The sequence below is a fragment of the Petaurus breviceps genome, unplaced genomic scaffold (assembly GCF_028583685.1).
Source record: "Petaurus breviceps papuanus isolate PSGF00001 unplaced genomic scaffold, PetGlider_PUasm1.0 76, whole genome shotgun sequence".
NCBI classification, from domain to species: domain Eukaryota; kingdom Metazoa; phylum Chordata; class Mammalia; order Diprotodontia; family Petauridae; genus Petaurus; species Petaurus breviceps.
This window is the reverse complement of record NW_027186473.1, coordinates 49883373-49902172: the sequence shown is the minus strand read 5'-3', so window position 1 is coordinate 49902172 and position 18800 is coordinate 49883373. Positions and strand designations below refer to the sequence as shown.

At 37.9% G+C, this 18800-nt stretch overlaps 1 protein-coding gene across 5 annotated transcripts in view; it reads left to right on the top strand.

Moving 5' to 3' along the window:
• The window catches only part of SLC10A7 (solute carrier family 10 member 7), a 294204-nt gene that overhangs the window by 45887 nt on the left and 229517 nt on the right, over positions 1 to 18800 (top strand). Inside the window, exon 5 of one of the 5 annotated variants that reach the window (XM_069105477.1) lies at positions 4788 to 6359. The exons of the other annotated variants lie outside the window; for them this stretch is intronic. Coding sequence (XP_068961578.1) covers positions 4788 to 4901 — 114 coding nt within the window. The 3' untranslated portion in view covers positions 4902 to 6359. Of the gene's footprint in view, positions 1 to 4787; positions 6360 to 18800 lie in introns of those variants that run through there. 5 annotated transcript variants of the gene reach the window in all.

Here is an 18800-nt window from a genome sequence, read left to right as displayed (position 1 = left end):
TTTTTAATTTTTCAAATGCTTTATTAACTTCTGATTTACATCACTAATTTCCACCAGATTTTGAGTTACAAATTTTCTCACCATTTTTCCCCTACCTACCACCCCAAAATAGCAGTCTGACAGGATATCCCCTCCTCCAATCTGCTCTCTCCCATATCTTCTCCCATACCCCCTTCGACTTTTACAGTAGGGCATGGTGGATCTCTATGCTCTGTCTCTATGCCTGTATATCTTCTTTCCCAATTACATGTAAGATAGTATTAATAATAGTATGTATATATATTATATATAATTTTTAACATTTGATTTTAAAACTTTGAATTCCAGATTCATTCCCTTCCTCCCTTGTCACCCACCCTTACTGGAAAGATAAGCAGTTCAGTATAGATTGTACATGTGTAGTTAATGCAAAACATTAATTAAAACATAACATAGTAGATATATTGTAAAAAACTGACTATATTTCCCTCTCTCCTATCCCACCACCCACTTGTTCTATTCTCTACTTTGATCCCATCCCTTTTCAAAAGTGCGTGCTTCCACCTTCTCTCCCCCCCAGCCTGCTCTCCCTTCCATCTTCCCCCCTCTCATCCCCTTCCCCCTTCTCTCCTGTAGGGTGAGATACCCTATTTAGTGTGTATGTCATTCCCTCCCCGAGCCAGGTTCAGTGAGAATAAGGTTGACCCATTCCCTTTTGCCTTCCTATTCTTCCCCTCCATTGTAACCATTTTCCCTTGCCTCTTCTATATGAAATAGTTTACTCCATTGTCTCCCTCCATCTCCTCTCATTATATTCCTCTCACCTCTTAATTTCCCCCTATAAGTATCATCCCTTCCTATTAAATTGGCCCTGTGCCCTTTATCTATGTATACCTGTAAACATCTATACACACATTCACATATGTATTCATATGCCCATATACCCTCCGATATAGTCATATATATATATATATATTATATTCCCTTCAACTATTTTCATACTGAGAAAAGTTTCATCAGTTACAATGATCGTTTTTCCATGTAGGAATGTTAATAGTTCAACTTTGATAAGTGGCTTATGATTTCTTTTCCCTGTTTACCTTCTCAAACTTCTCTTGCTTCTTGTATCTGAATGTCAAATTTTCTATTCGACTCTGGTTTTTTCATTAAGAATGCTTGAAAGTCCTCTATTCCACTGAATGACCATATTTTCCCCTGAAATATGATACTCACTTTTGCCAGGTAGGTGATTCTTGGTTTTAATCCCAGCTCCTTTGACCTCCAGAATATCATATTCCAAGCCCTTTGATCCCTCAGTGTAGAAGCTGGCCAGATCCTGGGTTATCCTGATTGTGTTTCCACAATATTCAAATTGTTTCTTCCTGGCTGCTTGTAATATTCTCTCCTTAATCTGGGAATTCCGGAACCTGGCTATAATATTCCTAGGAGTTTTCATTTTGGGATCCTTTTTCAGGAGGTGATCAGTGGATTCTTTCAACCTCTATTTTGCCCTCTGGTTCTAAAACATCAGGTCAGTTTTCTTTGAGAACTTCCTGGAGGATGATTTCTAGGTTCTTACTTTGATCATGGCTTTCAGGTAGTCCAATAATTTTTAAATTATCTCTCCTGGATCTATTTTCCAGGTCAGTGGTTTTTCCCATGAGATATTTCACATTGCCTTCTATTCTTTCATTTGTTTGGATCTGTTTAACGTCGTCTTGATTTCTCTTAAAGTCACTAGCTTCCCTTTGCTCCATTCTAAATCTGAGGGAATGATTCTCCTCATTCAGCTTTTGAGATTCTTTTTCCATCTGGCAAATTCGGCTTTTTAAAGCATTCTTCTTCTCATTGCCTTTTTGAGCCTCTTTTGCCAATTGAATTAGTCTGTTTTTTAAGGTGTAATTTTCCTCAGTCAGGCTGTTGACTCTCATTTCATAATTTTCTTGCATCGTTCTCATTTCTTTTCCCAATTTTTCCTCCACTTCTCTTGTCTGCTTCTTAAGGTCCTCTATGGCCTGTAACCAGCTCGTATTTTCCTTTGTAGCTTTTGGTGCAGGAGTTCTGACTTCACTGTCTTCCTCCTTTTCCATGCTTTGATCCTTTTTGTCCCTAAAATAGGAGTCTAATGTTGGAATCTTCTGTTTGTTTTGCTTCCTTTTCCTGGTCATGTTGCCCCTCAGTCACTTGACCCCTGGGCTTTTTGCCACAGTAGGACTCTGCCACCAGACAGGGGAGCTTTCATCCCAAACACTGGGGCTTTCTCAGCTGCTGGAGGTATTAGTTGGGTGCCCTCTCTGATGCCTCCATGCGCTCTGGCAAGCTGGTCACACACTCCAGAACCTCCACCCTAGACCGCAGTCCAGATCTAAGCAGGTTAAAGCAAGAGTGATTATCCCTCAGACTGGCGCTTGGTCCCCCTACAGTCTGCAGGCCAGGAGCTGAAGCTGCAACATGGCACAGCGACCCAGTACTGGTCCCAAATCCACAATGCACTGACCTCTCACTTTGTCCTTCGCATCTATGTGTTCATGAATCTGGAAACAGCCACAGCTGCTGGTGATCTGGAGTCCCTCTGGCTGTTGGCTGGTCAGACCCGCCCTGGGGCTAAAGCCTCCAGCTCACGCGGGCCTGGGTTCTGCTGTGCTGGCCTCTTGCTGCCGGCCTGCCAGGCTGTCCTCAGCAGGAGGTTAGCTTCTCTGTGTCATTTTGTGGGGTCTGCAGCTCCAAAGTTTTTCAGAGTCCCCTTTTACATGGATTGGGGAAGGTGGAAGCCAGAGCCGTGCAGAGGACCTGCTCTTACTCCTCCATCTTGACTCTGCCCCTCAAGAGAGAACTTCTAACGGTATTTCTCCATGAGGAGACACTAGACCCCAGTTTTGGGGAAAGTGGTGATGACATAAAATGGCTGTGCCTTGGAGAGACTGGAGCATAAGTAGACATTCTGTAATTGGTTCTACGCAGCTAACTGTATGATGAGGAGGAAGCTCTTGGATTGGCTGCAAGCATCATTTAAAACAAGACCTGCTGGTTTCAGTCCCTATCTTTGCCTCAGAGCTCTTGATTGGGGTGGGGATTGGGGAACAGTGACCAGTAAAGAGAATAGAAATTCACAAAAAAAAATTTTTTTAATGTAGTTATTTCAACTGTTTGTTTGTTTGGACTGCTCTGGGAATCCCAGGTGAAAACCAATCAATTAAACACATATTTACTGCTTCTCCATTGGGTAAGAGTGAGAGAATTTGGTCTAGATTGGCAACCCAACTTCTGGTGCTGGGCCTGCTACTCCATGTTCCCTAGGCAGTCTTTGTGAGAACCTCTCTTGGCAGTCAGCTTTGCTTAGACATCAGCTCTGCTGACCTCCCTTTAGGAAACAAGGTGTGATTTTCAGCAAATGTTTTTCACCTTGGTCTTGCATCTTTGGGGAGAGGAAGCTTCTTGAAATAAAACATCTTATTTTGTTTTGTAGTGTTGCTCCCTCCTCCCCTCTTCTTACTATGTTATCCCTCCCCTTTCCCCAGCATTTTTCTATTCTACTGGGGGGAATTTTCATTAAAAAGAGGAATGTGACTGTTTAAGATTTCCTTTCTCATGTTTATACTGTCTTGAAATTGTCTGTGTCATTAATCACCATGGAGGTAACTGATTTCAGTGAATGTTGTTGATAAAATGGGGAATTACGAACTCATGAGAGAGAGGACTGGATTTGAAATACAGCATATGGCAAAAGTCACCATACAGCCTCACCTTTTTATTAATGCAAAGAAAATTGAAGCATAAAACAACAAACAAGCCTTTTCTTCACACCAGCCATGTGAACAAGGCACCTTGTTATGTTATTCAAGTGCACAGTGACTTTTGTTTTTCTACATGTAGCAGAACCAGCCTCTCTCTGTAATGTTAGTGCCAGGAAATTTTGGAATATTTCCCATTCAAATATATATGGTCTAGAAATAGGTATTTGGCATGAACATAGTAATTCAGGATAATCCCTTAAGTTTTAAGAGGAAAACCCAGAAAATTGAGAAATTGGAACTGATCCCTACTTGGCTTATCTTGTATTTGTGTAACCTATTTGTATAAATTATTTCCTTGGACCTCAAAAGGTATTGATCTGAGGATTGAACAATAATCACTAAAAAAAGGTATTAAAATATTGATGATTATTTGTTGCCCTGGGAAAAATATCGATGACCTTTGTCTCTTCCCCCAAAAAGCCCTTTGTGCCTGAGTCCCCTTTATTTCTTTTTAAAGCTCACCACCTCCTCTCTTTGGTTGCTCCTGGTATCTCAAAGTCACACTTAAAAAGAAGCCTACTTTACTCAAAATCCTTCTGGCTGATTGGCAGCCAAGGTCCTAAAAAAATGTTAGTAAGAAAGAGCAGGATAGGGAGGGAATTGGGATAATGGGAGTCAAGCAACTCTATTTTGCAAATCTTCGGCTTTATCCCACAATTTTGGTGTCACCTTTCAGCTGACAATTAAAATCTTTGTTTTATCAGTCATCACCCAACCCTAACAGATGTGTGCAGAAGCTATTTGATTTGTATTCCCCTTCCCCCCACTCTTAACTTTTCCGTATATGTTGTAATTTTCCATGTTTAACATTCAGTGAATTTTTAAAGATGATTGATAGTCTTTAAAGATGGAATATATATATATATATGTACATCCTATTTAAATTATTCTTGTGCAGAAAAACCACAGAACAGAACAGCTCCTAAGACCCTCCTTAGAAATTTGAAGACAATTTTGGTACTCCAGTCCACTCAAAAAAATCTGCTAATATTGTAATGTTTTTTCCCTTGCCAGGACCCTCCTTGCCTGGTGTCATTTCTTGAGCTCTCGTGGGATGAGATTAGTCTAAAACAACAAAGTAGCCAGATGTCTGGTTCTGAGAGAGTCCCAGAGGCCAGGCTACGGTAGGCAACAGAAATCGGTGGGACTGAAGATCAAAGATACCTGAGAATTACTTATGGGCACATAGTATATGTCATTCCCATTATTAACAGTCTGAGAAAATTTGTATCCCTAATTAACCCTTTTGTTGAAGTAACCCTAATTTTTTGTATATTTCTTAGTACATATTCTTTTTAGTACAATTTCTCATGGTAGAATAACACCACCACCACCACTAAAGATAATGTAGTAATAAAACTCAACAACTGTACATCCACCCAGAGAAAATGAAAAATTTTAGGGACTTGGTAAAATTTCTAAACATTTATTGTCATTCTCATCTCAAATAAGGCCATTCAGTCAATCAAGTACATATTTCATCTCTCAGTTAAAAGCTTAAAAACAGTGAATAGCTATTCAGGTGGACAACTATTTGTCATTGAATCACTGAGCTGTAGTGTTTAAACATTATTGTCACAATTTAGGTATTACTCTTGGTAGAAATTTTGGAGCATAACTTCAGTCTTCAGCTGAATTCTGATCAAATCTCAGTGAAAGGAAATTTGTACTCTGTGAATGATTTACCCCTTTCTGTCTCACTTTGCAATGGTATTATTGAAATGTTCATTAAAATCTCTTATTTTTTTCCTCACCTGTTGGTATTATATAAGCCCATCTGTAGCTTATATGTTATCTGTATATGTATAAAATTTGAGAACATGGGCTATTTTCAGTTACTTTGGGTTCTAGATGGTGGAAGGCTTTTAGGATTAATTAACACCCCTGGGCATGTATAGACATCTGATTTTTGCCTTTGATGTCTTAGCCTCTAGATATAAGTATCAAGACAAAACAAAAGATGCCCGTTGACCATGGTAAATGATTTGTTTTGCACCTGGCCACATTGTGGAGCAAAATCCATGCACCACTTTTCCTGGTGTTAGAACTGTAAACCACTGGCAGCAAGGGCATCATTAGCCTCCTTTAACTCTTATGGTATGACATTCTTTAGGAGCACCTAATCCACATAACCAAAATCTATAAAGGTTTGTTCTGTTCTAATTGAATATATCTGTTGGCAATTCACTCCCAAGATGTTATTATCATTGTTTAGGGGTCAAGATTTCTTTTAACTTCTCTAGGGAAAGAAGTGCTAAGGAGAATTTTTCAGGGACTCATTGATTTTTGTCTTTGGGTGATGATGAATTAATTCCTAGTTTATTTTAAGCATTTAAGACAAAACAGAATTTTCCAACTACACAAAACACTGGAGTATCCCCTGTACTTTTTTTCCCTAGAAAAGAATTAATACTGCAATGATGGTTCATTTCTTTTTTCCCCTCTTCATACTTGTATGCATAGCTGGTTGTTTATACTTTGCCTTGTGAACAATGCATTGTAGGCTTTTAAAAACCAGTATAGTTGCTGGCTCCCTGTTTTGAATGTCAATTTCTGTGATAATAAATGTGTTTTTTTAAAGCCCAAGTCTCAATCATTAGCATGCTCACCCAGGTCAAGCAATATTCATGTCCCACAATATAAGCTAGATGCTCCCATACGGTTGGTCATAGTATGATGTGACCTGTACTCATATTCACAAAAGAGGATGGGCTCCCAGGATGAAAGTTAAGCCCAGCAACTCCAGACTGCTTTGATAATGTGAATCTCCTTATTTCTTTCTTCTCAAAACTTTATGCTTCTAAACTTGACGTGATAAGGAGAAGGAAAAGTCCTAGATATTGTGGCAGATATTGCTGCTGGCAACCTCCTTGCAGGGCGGTTAAGATACAATTATCGTCATGAGCAATCTGTGTATTTTTGTACATATAAATATACCCAAGATAGGTCTATTCATTGTCCCCATAAAATTTAGTTATTTACAGCTGTGACCACATCTATGTGTCTTTTTATTGTACTTGGTACTGAGTAGATAGATTTTAGTCCTTTAGTGGATTTTTCTTTTTCTGATGTTCACTGTCACTCTAGAAAATGAGAAAGAAAGGGAAAAATGAGAAGGAAAGGGAAAAACATCAGCTTTTCTGTTTATGCTATGGAGGTTATGGACATCAAGGCATGGTAGCTCACTGCAAAGTGTGCTGCCTTTAGAGTTAAACACATATTTAAATATCAGTTCTCTCACTTTACAATTCTCTGTGCTTCTGTCTCCTCATCTGTAAAATGTGAATGTTGGGCTTAACATCCCTTCCTACTCCAAATCTGTGAACCTGTGACCTTTTTTCCTATTCCTTATTTCTTTTTCCTTTCTTTCCTTTTTTCCTTCTTCCTTCCTTCCATTGTCTAGGGGTTTTTCTGTCTCTGTCTTCCTGCCTTCCTTCCTCTCTTTCTCCCTCCTTTTCCCTCCCCCCTCCCTCTCTTCCTTCCTTTTTTCTCTCCTTAATATCTTTTTGTCTTTCCTTCCTTTTAATTTTATTGATCCCCCTCACATTTCTATCTCATTCCTTCTTATTTTTCATTATTCTCTCTGACAGTCTTCCACCTTTATCATTCTGTTCCTACTTTCTAGGAAGAATCTTGATTGAAATAGGGGTTAATTGGAAGGGACAAAGCATTAAGATTCTGTCTCTGTCTCTTCACTTATGCTTCCCCCCCCCAATGGAAAATCTCCTTTTGTAACCTGTTTAGGGATTAATAATGCTAATGCTATTTCTCTGCCAATACTTTACAATGAGAGATCATGCATATAGACTGAATGTATAGAATGAATAAATACAAAATTTAAGTTGGCTGTTGGTTGGAATGATGGTCCTCCAACATGCCTATTTCTTATAATATACAAAGCCTTATAGACTTGGAAAGGCCCATGGCAGGTTAAAGTTGCCTGCCATACATTATATAGAATTATGCTGAAGAAAAAAGGATTCCATTAAAATGCATGAGTGAAAAAGGATTGGCCACAGCATAAGAATGAGGGATCCCATGGACAGCTTTTTGGCATTCTCCTGAAGTCAAGAGAAGGTGAAGGTGAAGAAGGCCCAGGACTGGTTGATGGTTCCATAATGCCAGGTTTATGGGAGGACATAGATAGGAGCTGTACACAGATAGATGACCAAGCTTTGAAGAGAGTTAGGTTTGTGTCCTCAGAGGAAGCTCCCACAGCGATTCGACTGCAGTTCCAGTGGATGGTTTGAGTAGATTTGGTGGGGGCACTGGAGGTTCTTTTTCTTGGATGACTTTATTTTGAAAGGTTTCTCTCTCATATTTTGCCGATTCTTATGTTGAAGTTTTTTTCTTATTCTTCTCTAGGGTTTTTGGGCAAAAGTCCTGAAAATCCATTGGGGTTTAGGATAGTTGTCTTGGATTCTCAGTTGCCCTAAGAGGCTGAGGTTACAAGGTGATGGGACCACATTTTGGCAGGGGGGAGGGCTTGCAGTGCCTCTCTGACCCTTGTAGGGGGCACCCTAAAAGAATCAAAGCTGATCAGTCCTTGAGCCCTTAAAACTTGCAGCTTTTTAAACAAAGTAGTGAAAAAATAAGGGGCATAGGTGAGAGTCTTAATACTTACTTGACAAGGTGCAGATAGGAACAGAATGTCAGTGCTTCTATCATAAGAAAAACTGAGCAGCTGACAGAAAGGGCCCTGATTTCCTCTTTTCCATTGGAGTGCTATGTGGTTAAATACGAAATGAAACTGCAACTGATAATCAAATACATCGAAATAATATTTGAGAAGCAGGACTTTCTAAAGATACAAGTTTCAGTTATATCAGCCTGGGGATTTTGCCTGGAGAAAAAAAAATGTATATGCCTCAACAGCTAAAGGGCTATTCGGGGAGAAACAAAGTAAAATGGCATCTATTTTACTGTGTAATTTTTGTATTTCATATGTAGTCATATCCTTGGGAGAAACGACACGAGCACACACCAGCTAGAAACTATCTCTGAGGCCAGGTCTTTATTATGAAGCAAAACGAGTTACCTAAAAAAAAAAAATCCTTGGGCGTGAAACAAAACTTTAAGCCCCGATACTCAGTGAAGTAGGGAGGATACACCTGAAGACCATGGAGGATTGCCTACCTAGGAGTTGAAAGTCCATTAGAAATTAATTACCTGTGTGACCTTGCTTAAGTTACTCCACCTGTGTGGGCCACACAGCTTCCTTGTCTGTAAAATGAGGTTGAATGAGATGATCTCTTAGGGGTTTTTTCAACTCTAAATGCCAATGATCCCTTGAAAAGGATTTACGATAATAGTACAGAGTAATAGTTACATAGTCAGGGGACTCAGGTTCAAATATGGTTCTGCCACTGACTACTTAACATGGTCCTGGGTCACCTCTCCTTCCAGGAGTTAATTTCCTCATCTCTGAAATAAGAGGATTGAGCTAGACCAGTGGTTCTCAGACTTTTTGGTTTCAGTACCCCTTTATGCTCTTAAAAATTATTGAAAACCCCAAAGAACTTTGTTAATGTGGATCAAATCTATCTCTTCTTACCATAATAGAAATTAAAACCGATTGCTCTTAAAATATTTGTTATTCATTTTAAAAATCGTTTTTTAATGAATTAAACTTTTCCAAAACAGAAAATTTTAGTACAAAGAATAGCACTGTTTTACTCTTTTATTTTGCAATTTTTTCTTAATATCTGGCTTAATAGAAGATGGACAGCTGGATCCTCATATCTACTTCCTGTATTCATTCTGTTAAGCTATGTTATTTTGATTGAAGTATATGAAGAAAACATGACCTTACACAGATTAGTTGAAAAAGGAAGAAATGTTTTAGTAGAGAAATAAGGCTTTAGTAGTACTATGAAAATAATTTTGACCTTGAGGATCCTCTGGGGTCTGTGGAATATACTTTTAAGAACTTCTGGGGTATGTGATCTCTAAAGTTTACTCTAGCTGTTTTGATTCTACTGGATAGCTAGTTGGAAAAGTGAAGTGATGGGAAGGACTTGGAGGCTTGTAGACTTGACTCAGAAACTTACAACTTGTGTGACCCTGGGCAAGTCACTTAACCTCTGTTTGCCTTAGCTTCCTCATCTGTAAAATGTACTTTGTATATAGAACTTGGGAGAGAAAATTGTTTTAAAATTGCTCTATTGTGCTCAAACAAAAATGTATATTTTTTTGTGTTTTCAAAAATTTGCTCCCCTTTTTTTTTAATGGGGATGATTTCATCTCCATTCACAATTTTTTTTTTTGGTGTTTTTTAAACTCCTCTAAAGTGGAGTTTTAATGCCAATCTCAGTATTAACGTCTTAGACCTGAAATCCAGTACTACATAAGAATTCTTTCAGATCAATCTACAGAAGTCTTGTTATCCTGGTTGGAGAAGTGGAACTTGGAATGGAAATAGTTAAAGCCCAGAGCAAAGGGAATGCTTAGATTTCCATTTTGTATCCATGTTCTTCTTTTGTTTACCCTAAAGTATAAGTTTACCCCTTTCAAGAATTATAACAGAGTCTAGGTGACTATATATGTCCTGCCACCAAATGGCTAGTGTGTGTGCACGGTTGTTTTTTTAATCAAAATTCAAATTTCAGTTTTTAATGACCCAGAAGATGCATTATGTTTTGTCAAGTCATGAGAATTTATTTATAAAGAGATTTGGAATCCCCAAAAGATCAGAAAGGGGATTATAATTTTGCTGTTTAACACACATACAAGCATTAATATTTATAATTGAGTTTAATATTTCGTATTTACAGTTCCATCAATGTGTAATGTATTATAGTGTATTTTCAGAAACCATTAAAAGCCCAGACGACCCACAGAAGAAGAAAAATTATTATTATTTTTTCTGTTCTTTTTATATTTTCCCCAGATTGCTTGGTAAAGGGTATAGTAGGCAAATTCTGCCATGATGGAGGTATCTATCCTCTGTCTTGTATGTCTAGTAGTTACCCAAAGAACTGATATGTTAACCAGTTGTTAGCTTCATCTGTTGATGGAGTGCCAAAGTGTAGTTATTGCTAAGCCAACAGGAGTAACTCTAATGGGGAAATCTGTGTTATTTGTTGGATATAGCCCTTGTTATTTACTTTTTACCTAATTGTTTGAATGCGCACAAAATGTATTAGATTGATTTCCTTAAATAATAATGTTAGTTCCGTAACATTTAATATTCATGGAAATGTTAGATAAATGCATTTTTGCTAGACTAAAGGATTCATTTTTTATTAAAATATGTACAAAACCAAGACATAACTTGCTTCTAGAAAGTCATTTTTTTGGGAAGTATGTGAGCAGTTGAAAAGGTTTCCTTAATAATTGGCTACTCTCCTGCTTTAAAATAGCTTAGTTTTGTGTAGTTCCAAAAGCCCTTACTTTGTTTGGAGTAAATTGTCAGCTATGTCCCTTCTTTATGTGAATGAACTCTCTTTTTCATGGGCTAGGGAGTTTGTGACTACTGAGTTGGTATAATTTGGTGAGTTGAATTTGATTTCAGAATCCCCCTTGTAGTGTTTGAAGGATCTTATGTAACGAGTGGTAAATAAAACCTTTTAAAAGGCTGGTTTTCTTGTCTTTGCCTTATTTGATATGGACCATGGCTTGTGGAGTAGTGTTGGGGCTGGGGGGTAGGGGAGACAGATATAGTAAATCAGAGATTCTCTTAATTGAACAGTATTGAAATCAAGCTTTTATAGAGAACAGACAGCAGTGAGAGCTAAGGAGAAAGGGAAGGGGGGAGATGCTTGTGCTATAGCCAGCATCTTTTCTTCAAAAAGGAAGAAGTCACAATGATAAAAAGGATCATAGGATATTTGTTAAGTGAAGGTTGAGAAGGTTAGTAGTCATAGGACCCTTGGTGAATTAATGGTGTGAGAGTGGCCTTGGTTTATCTTTTGTTATCTCCTCTTTCAGTCAGTGGTAATGATTCATTCAGTTTCCAAACCAGTGTGCACAAAAGCATGTGTTACATGTGGACAGTCCCTTAAAACTGAACCTATTTAGGCTGGAATAAATATCAGATTTTGAGAAACCACTAGTGTGGATTTTTTTCCCCTTCTCTCTCTCTTTTTTCTCCCTCCCCAGAGGAAACAGTGATGGCCACTTCCCTTACCCTATTATTGATTGAGATACCTCCTGAAAATCAGTCTTGCAGACCATTAGCTTGACCCACCTGTGTTTTCCTGTGTTTGGAATGCCTATTGCCGCCTTCGTCCTCTGGCCTTCAGACAAGCTCGACTTTCAGAAGTTAAAAGGCAATAAGTCAATCCCTTGGAAACGATGCAGAGACGTAGATTTGAATCATAAATAAGGAAACGCATTGAGTACATTAAACAGACATAGAGAAATGGATTTCTGTCTTTTGTAGTAAGGTAATTGGGCACCACAGCTTGGCAGGAGCTGCTGCTATCGAGCCGCCTCTATCTGCCACCGGTTGATAGGCAGGTGATAAGGCAGCTTCCACTAGGGTCTGCACAGGAGGCCTACCTAATATGCTGTCTGCCCTAAGGGCCTATGGGAACACAGTTGGATTATTATGTTAATGCATGAGCCTCCTGCCCTCTTCCTATCCCAGCTGGGTTCCCTGTTGTTAGGCCCTGCTTTGCACTGACAGTGGAGTAATATGCTTCATGATTGAAAGGGCAAAGGGGTTTGGGGAAAAAAAAGAATAAGACTGCACAGATATGCAGATGCGGGAAGGAAGTCTGGAGGAAGATTTTTACTAGAGGTAGAGAGGAGAAAGTTTATAAGGAAGGATGCAATCTAAGTCTCCGGACTGGGCTTTGTAAACAGTTCATTTCTTAATTAATTTCTTGGTATGCAGACTTTCCCAACACCAGCATAAGACCTGCTGAAGTGCTTACCAAAGCAGGCATTTAGGTTGATTTATTTTAAACTAAGGTGCTGTAATGCATTGGTACCTGTGTACAGTGCTGACAGCGGTGTATTTTTCAGAACCTTCATTACTCTTTCAGGATCTGCATTTGCTTTTTACACTATATTTTACAGTAGTATTTTTTAAAAAAAGATATGCAGGCAGGGTTGTATTTGTTAACTTTTTTTAAAAAGCCATATTTAACAACACCTCCTCCTTCTTTTCCCTTTTAAAATACAGGCTTTAAGAGACAATTTGAACTTGTCATTTAGGAAAGGAATACTTTCTGAGGATGGCTTCTTAAGTGGTGGTTCAGTTCCCAGTGGGATACTGGTTTGTGTTCACACTCCTTTTTGATGGGCCGATCATTGATACTTTGGTGGAAGTCTGACAAGTCAATTGTACCATGTGGAACTTCTTCCCCAGGAGATGTTCCCTCCTTGGACCAGGTCTCCCAAACAGCACCTATTATGGACTTCCCTAGGAGGATGGGAGCTAGCCGTATTCATATGTTAATGAACTCTCAGGTTAAAATTCTGCTCATGCAGAATGGTAGGAGATGCTTATACATGGTTAGCTTTAAATTCTGAACCTCACTTCAAGTACTTAGTGATGTGTCATTTAAGAAATTAATCTCTCCAGAAAGCAGGGTAAATGTACACTGGCCTTCTAAGAGAATGACTGATGGAGAAGAGGCCACGTTTTCCTATATGGTAAGATCGCTTTGTGACTCGGCTTGGTGATATATGGATTCCACTCTTCCTTTGGAAATGTGTCCCTTAGAAATGCTATGTGCAGAAAAAGACACCCTACAAGGGAGATGTGAGTTTCATTTCCTAATGTTGTCATTTAAATCTATATTATGCAGCGGGGCATTTTCCCCTCATTGGAACTTTGAAGATTGTCTCTATTTTTCATGGATCAAACAAACATGGTATTCTTTCTTTGGTGCCAAGTTTCCTTTAGACTAGATTTGGCAGTTATAAACTTCTTTATATTGTACATGATTGTTTCATGCTGTGGCAGATTTTTGGGGGAGATTATGGATCGAGAGTTAGGGAGAGTTAGGTAGGCATGGATAGGGTGTGGTCTTCATTGTTAGAGGGAACGCCATTCTCATTGTGGTCATTGGTACACTTGAGTGTGATCAAATCATGCGGTCATAGATTTAGATCTGGAAGAGAATTTCTTAGAAGGTCTCTAAACCAACCTTCGCATTTTACAGATGAGGAAACTGAGATCTAGAGAAATTCAGTGACTTGTCTGGATCAGATAGGTAGTAATTAAGTAAACCCAAGTCTTCTGGCTCCAAACCTAATACCCCTTCCATAACATGAGTATGTCCCTAATATGTGGTTTCTACTTTCACATGCAGATCTTCAGCAACTATCTGCTTGCCTTAAGTTTGAGCTTTTCCCTGAATGCTTAATGATTGCTTTAGGTTATTGATGAAAAGCAGCATTGTTATGTGGCAGGGTTTTGTCTTGCTTTTTCCCTGACTCAATAAGCACAATCTCAGCAAACAGAGAGGAGAAATTATGGAAAGAATGTCATAGAACCTGAGTTTGAATCATAGCTCTGCCTCTTACTACCTACCCTTAATGCCAATGTGAACTGAAGTAGGTCATTTAACCTCAGTGGGTTTCAAAATGAGGGAGTAGGACTGGATAACCTCCAAGGTCCCATTCAGTCCTAGATCTGTGTTCTTGAAGAAAGGATAATGTACACACCAAAATTTGTTGGCTGTATTACTTGGTACAGTTCCCCTTATAGTCTGCCAACTGTAGACTTAGAAGAGAAACATGTATGCTATAGGAAGAAAAATCAAGTTACTTATTTTTACCTTTAATCCATCAACCTGGCATACTTCTGTCAGGAAGACAGATTTTTGTCTCCAGACTTTGTGGAGTTTTGTTTGATGTTTTTTGTTTAAGACCACCTAAGCTAGTAAGTTAGAATACCACTATGAAGTTCATACTGTTGTTTTGTTTTGTTTTTTTAAATAACTTTCATGGAAAAATTAAAATTATGGTGCTCTCTATTGAAGGTTTCAAACCATTTCTATGGGATTATGGTAGGGGGAGCAATTGATGTTGTCTTTGTACCTACATTTTTTTCTGCCCTCAAAAAAAAAAAATAAAATCTTAATTTCAGTCCCTTGAGTTCCATAATAAAAGTCTTCAGTAGTATACGTTTTTTATTAAACATCTTTTTTTTGGACTCCAATTTGCATTTCAGATAATGTAAAAAATGTATGTATTTCAAATATTCATTGCATAATTGTGATTAGAACATGTAATCCCTCAAAAGATGTTAATTGCAATTTAAATTTATGTTGAATTTAATTAAGTGAATTGGGGATTAGAAAATAGATGTAAGGAGTAGTTAAGGGAATAAATTTTATAGAAAAGCTATAAAGCTCTTGTGATTTTAAGGCCAGAAGGATGAGAAAAAAACTTGAAAGAGGAGAAAAGACAGGTTAAAAGACAAACACAGAATTATAGCTTACTTTAAACATCTCCAAAAAATTTAAATTATACTGACAATATGGGTCATGAATTTAGTCTAATTGATGGTTAAAATGAAATTCAAATATCCTTGATTATATCTTGAGGCATTTTCAAGTTCATAGTAACATGTTTCTGATATGTGAGAGTCCTCTGAATTTTTTTGAAGATAGTTTATATAAGTATACTTATACACATATATCTTATATACATATATATGTAGACATATTAAAACTTTTGACATCTTTTGTTTTTATATCACCTTTCTTTCTAATATATTCCTCCCACTACTCTCACCCCCTCTTAGAGAGCTATCTCTTATAACAAAGAAAAAAAAGCATTTCAATAAAACTCACTAATACATCAGTCAGGTCTGTCTGTGTATCTGTGTTCTACCTGATAGCCCCCTCTATACAAATAATACATTCATGGGGAATAGGTGGTTTACATTTAAGTAGCTAATTTTTTTATTTTATGAGTCCTTCACATATTCATATTATTAATAATAGTGATAATAGATAGCATTTACAGAGTATATTAAGGTTTACAAATAAAGAGTAGTCTTGTTATTAGAGAGCTAAAAGGGAAATCTTCTGGTCCTGAAAAGAAATAATTAAAAGGCCCAACTGTGTTTTAGAGAAGAGGTGTCAAAACAGGTAGCCAGGAGACCGAATTATGCCCTGAACCAGATTGATATGTAATTTAACAAAACAGATAAAAATCCAATAAAACATGGGTATGTTGTTTCCTTTTTAAAGCACAGACTTTTTAGATTCTATTTTTTTTCATTTCCAAAATCTCTCCCTTCTCTTCCCCTTCCCACACCCAGTGAGAAGGCAAGAAAAACAAAAAAGCCTGTAATGTGTGTGTGTATGTGTGTACAGAGAGATAGTCATGTAAAACAAATTTCTACATTAGCCATCTTCTCCACTCCATCACCCAAAAAAAGGCAAGAGAAAGAAAGAAGAAAAATAATATCCACTCTGAGTTCATTAGCTATCTCTCTCTGGAGGTAGATTGCATATTTCGTCAAGAGCCCTTTGCATTATGATTGGTCACTGTTTTGATCAGAGTTGCTAAGTCTTTCCAAGTTGATTAGCTTTTTACAGTATTGCTGTTACTGTATTGACTGTTCTCCTGGTTTTACTCACTTTACTTTGCATCAGTTCATATAAGTCTTCCCAGGTTTTTCTGAAACCACTCCTCTTCATAATTTCTTACAGCACAATAGTATTCCATCACATTCATATACCATAACAGTATGTGGTTTTCTAAGTCAATAGGTGGCCAGCAGGGATCCTCATGTATGTTTAGCAGCCTGCATTTTGATTTGAGTTGGACACCACTGTTGTGACGCTAAGACCCAATTTCTTAGATTTTTTTTGAAAGCATAAGAAATGTTTTGCTTCTCATCTTCACCCATCCTTGATTATGAGGTGAACTCTATGGACGACTCCGTTTAAAATATGAATTAGATCATGGGATTATAGACGTAGAGCTGGAGGAGACCTTAGAAATAATTTATTCCCAGGTTTCTTACCCTGGGGTCCTCAGATACTGACTGGATAGATTTCAAGAGGTCCATGAACTTGACTAGAAAAAAAACCTTACATATTAATTCTCACTAACCGTTGGTTTCCTTTATAATCCCATGTATTTTGTTTTAAAATTTTAAAAACATTATTTTAAGAAGGAATCTATAATCTTCAAAAAAAACTTTTTTTGGGGGGGGGTCTCTGTTTTCTTTTACAACATGACTTCTAATACACAAAAGGTTTGAAAACTGCTGATCTCATTCAACTCCCTCATTGTATAGATGAAGAAATTGATATTAGGAAGATTAAGTAGCTTACTTAAGGTCACATCGGTAGTGAGTGGCATAGCAAGGACTTGAAACCAGGTCCTCCAGCTTCTAAACCTAGTACCCTTTGGGATCTGAGACTAGTTCTCTTTCTCAGTTGGAGAGGTTTTAGATTCTCACTGGTGTAGGAACTACCCACTGCATTGAGAAATCCCAGACCTATCAAAGTAATAAGTGCTTTTCATAAGTATATCTGCTGTTACTTGTCCTTCGTTTCAAAGAGGACCAGTGACATCAGGGGTGATGTCTTGATATGTATATGAATTAGATTTAAGTGAGGCAGGGTTACACAAAGTCATCAGCCTCACTCTCTCTTTTCTAAGACATTGAAGTCCATTAGCAAGATGAAAGTCAAGAGACAGCTGGTAGTAGCCTGGATGCAGTGAATGACATTGGTGTCTTCAATGTCTGGCTAAGGTCTAAGCACTCCACAGCACTTGCTTCAGCTGCCTTTATGGCCATTGGAACAAATTGTTCTCATCAGCCAATTCCACCAAGGAAAGCCTTCACTTTCTTAGGAGTAGGCATCCCCCTAACTCACCAACAGGTTTAGTTACCCTCAACCTGGTTTAGCCCATTTGCCAAGATAATTTAGTGGGATGTGGCTGCTGCACATGGTACAGCTTCTTGGAGCCATAGGTGAGAGTTGGATCAATCACTGGACACCAAAGTTAGTTAAGCAGCCCTGGAAAGGGCTTTGCAAACATTCATGCCGGAGGTGCTGCTCCTGAACACCCCATAGACCTCACAGTAACATTAGACCTATGTAAAGTAGTAAAACTCATTCTCATGGTAGTTTTTCTAGGTATTATTTAATAGCATACCAAAGAGATATATTTTTTTAATGGGAAAAGAACCCATTTGTACAAAAATATTTATAGTCACTCTTTTTTTGTGGTAGCAGAGAATTGGAAATTGAGGGTATGACCATCAATTGGGGAATGATTGAATAAATAGTGGTATATGATTGGGATGGAATGGTATTGTGCTGTAAGAAATATTGGGCAGGCAGATTTCAAAAACCTGGAAAGACTTACATGAATTGATGCTGAGTGAAGTGAGCAGAACCAGGAGAACATTGCACACAGTATTAACAATCTTATACAATGATCATTTGTGAATAACATAACTATTCTCAGCAATACAATAATCTAAGACAGTTCCAAAGGACTCATGATAAAAAATACTGTCTACCTCCAGAAAAAGAACTGATGGAAGCTGAATATAGATTGAAGTGTACTATTTTTCACTTTCTTTATTGTTTTCATGTTTTGTTGTTGTTTGGGGTTTTTTTTGGGGGGAGGAAGTTGATTTCTGTTTTTTACGACATGACTAATATGGAAATAAACAAAAAACTGTAATAATACATAGCATTTACATAGAACTTTAAGGTTTGAAAAGCACTTTAAAGCATTATCTTGTTTGGTCCTCACAACTACTCTGGGGGGGGGGTAGCTGCTGTTATTATGTCCATTTTACTGATGAGGAAACTGAGGCAGACAGAAGTTGTAACTTTCCCAGGATCATACAAGTAGTAATTATCTGCTGAGAGATTTGAACTCAGGTCTTCCTGACTTCAGATCCTTTCCCTTATACTACCTAGCTGTCTTTGCTATGCTTCCCACCTCTACTCCTCACATGAGACCAGAAAGGAGACAAATGTCAAGTATCTTCCTAAATCTGTTGTGAATGATTCAGGTAAAATTAGTTCATGGAATATCCTCTTTCTTTCTTTCTTTCTTTCTTTCTTTCTTTCTTTCTTTCTTTCT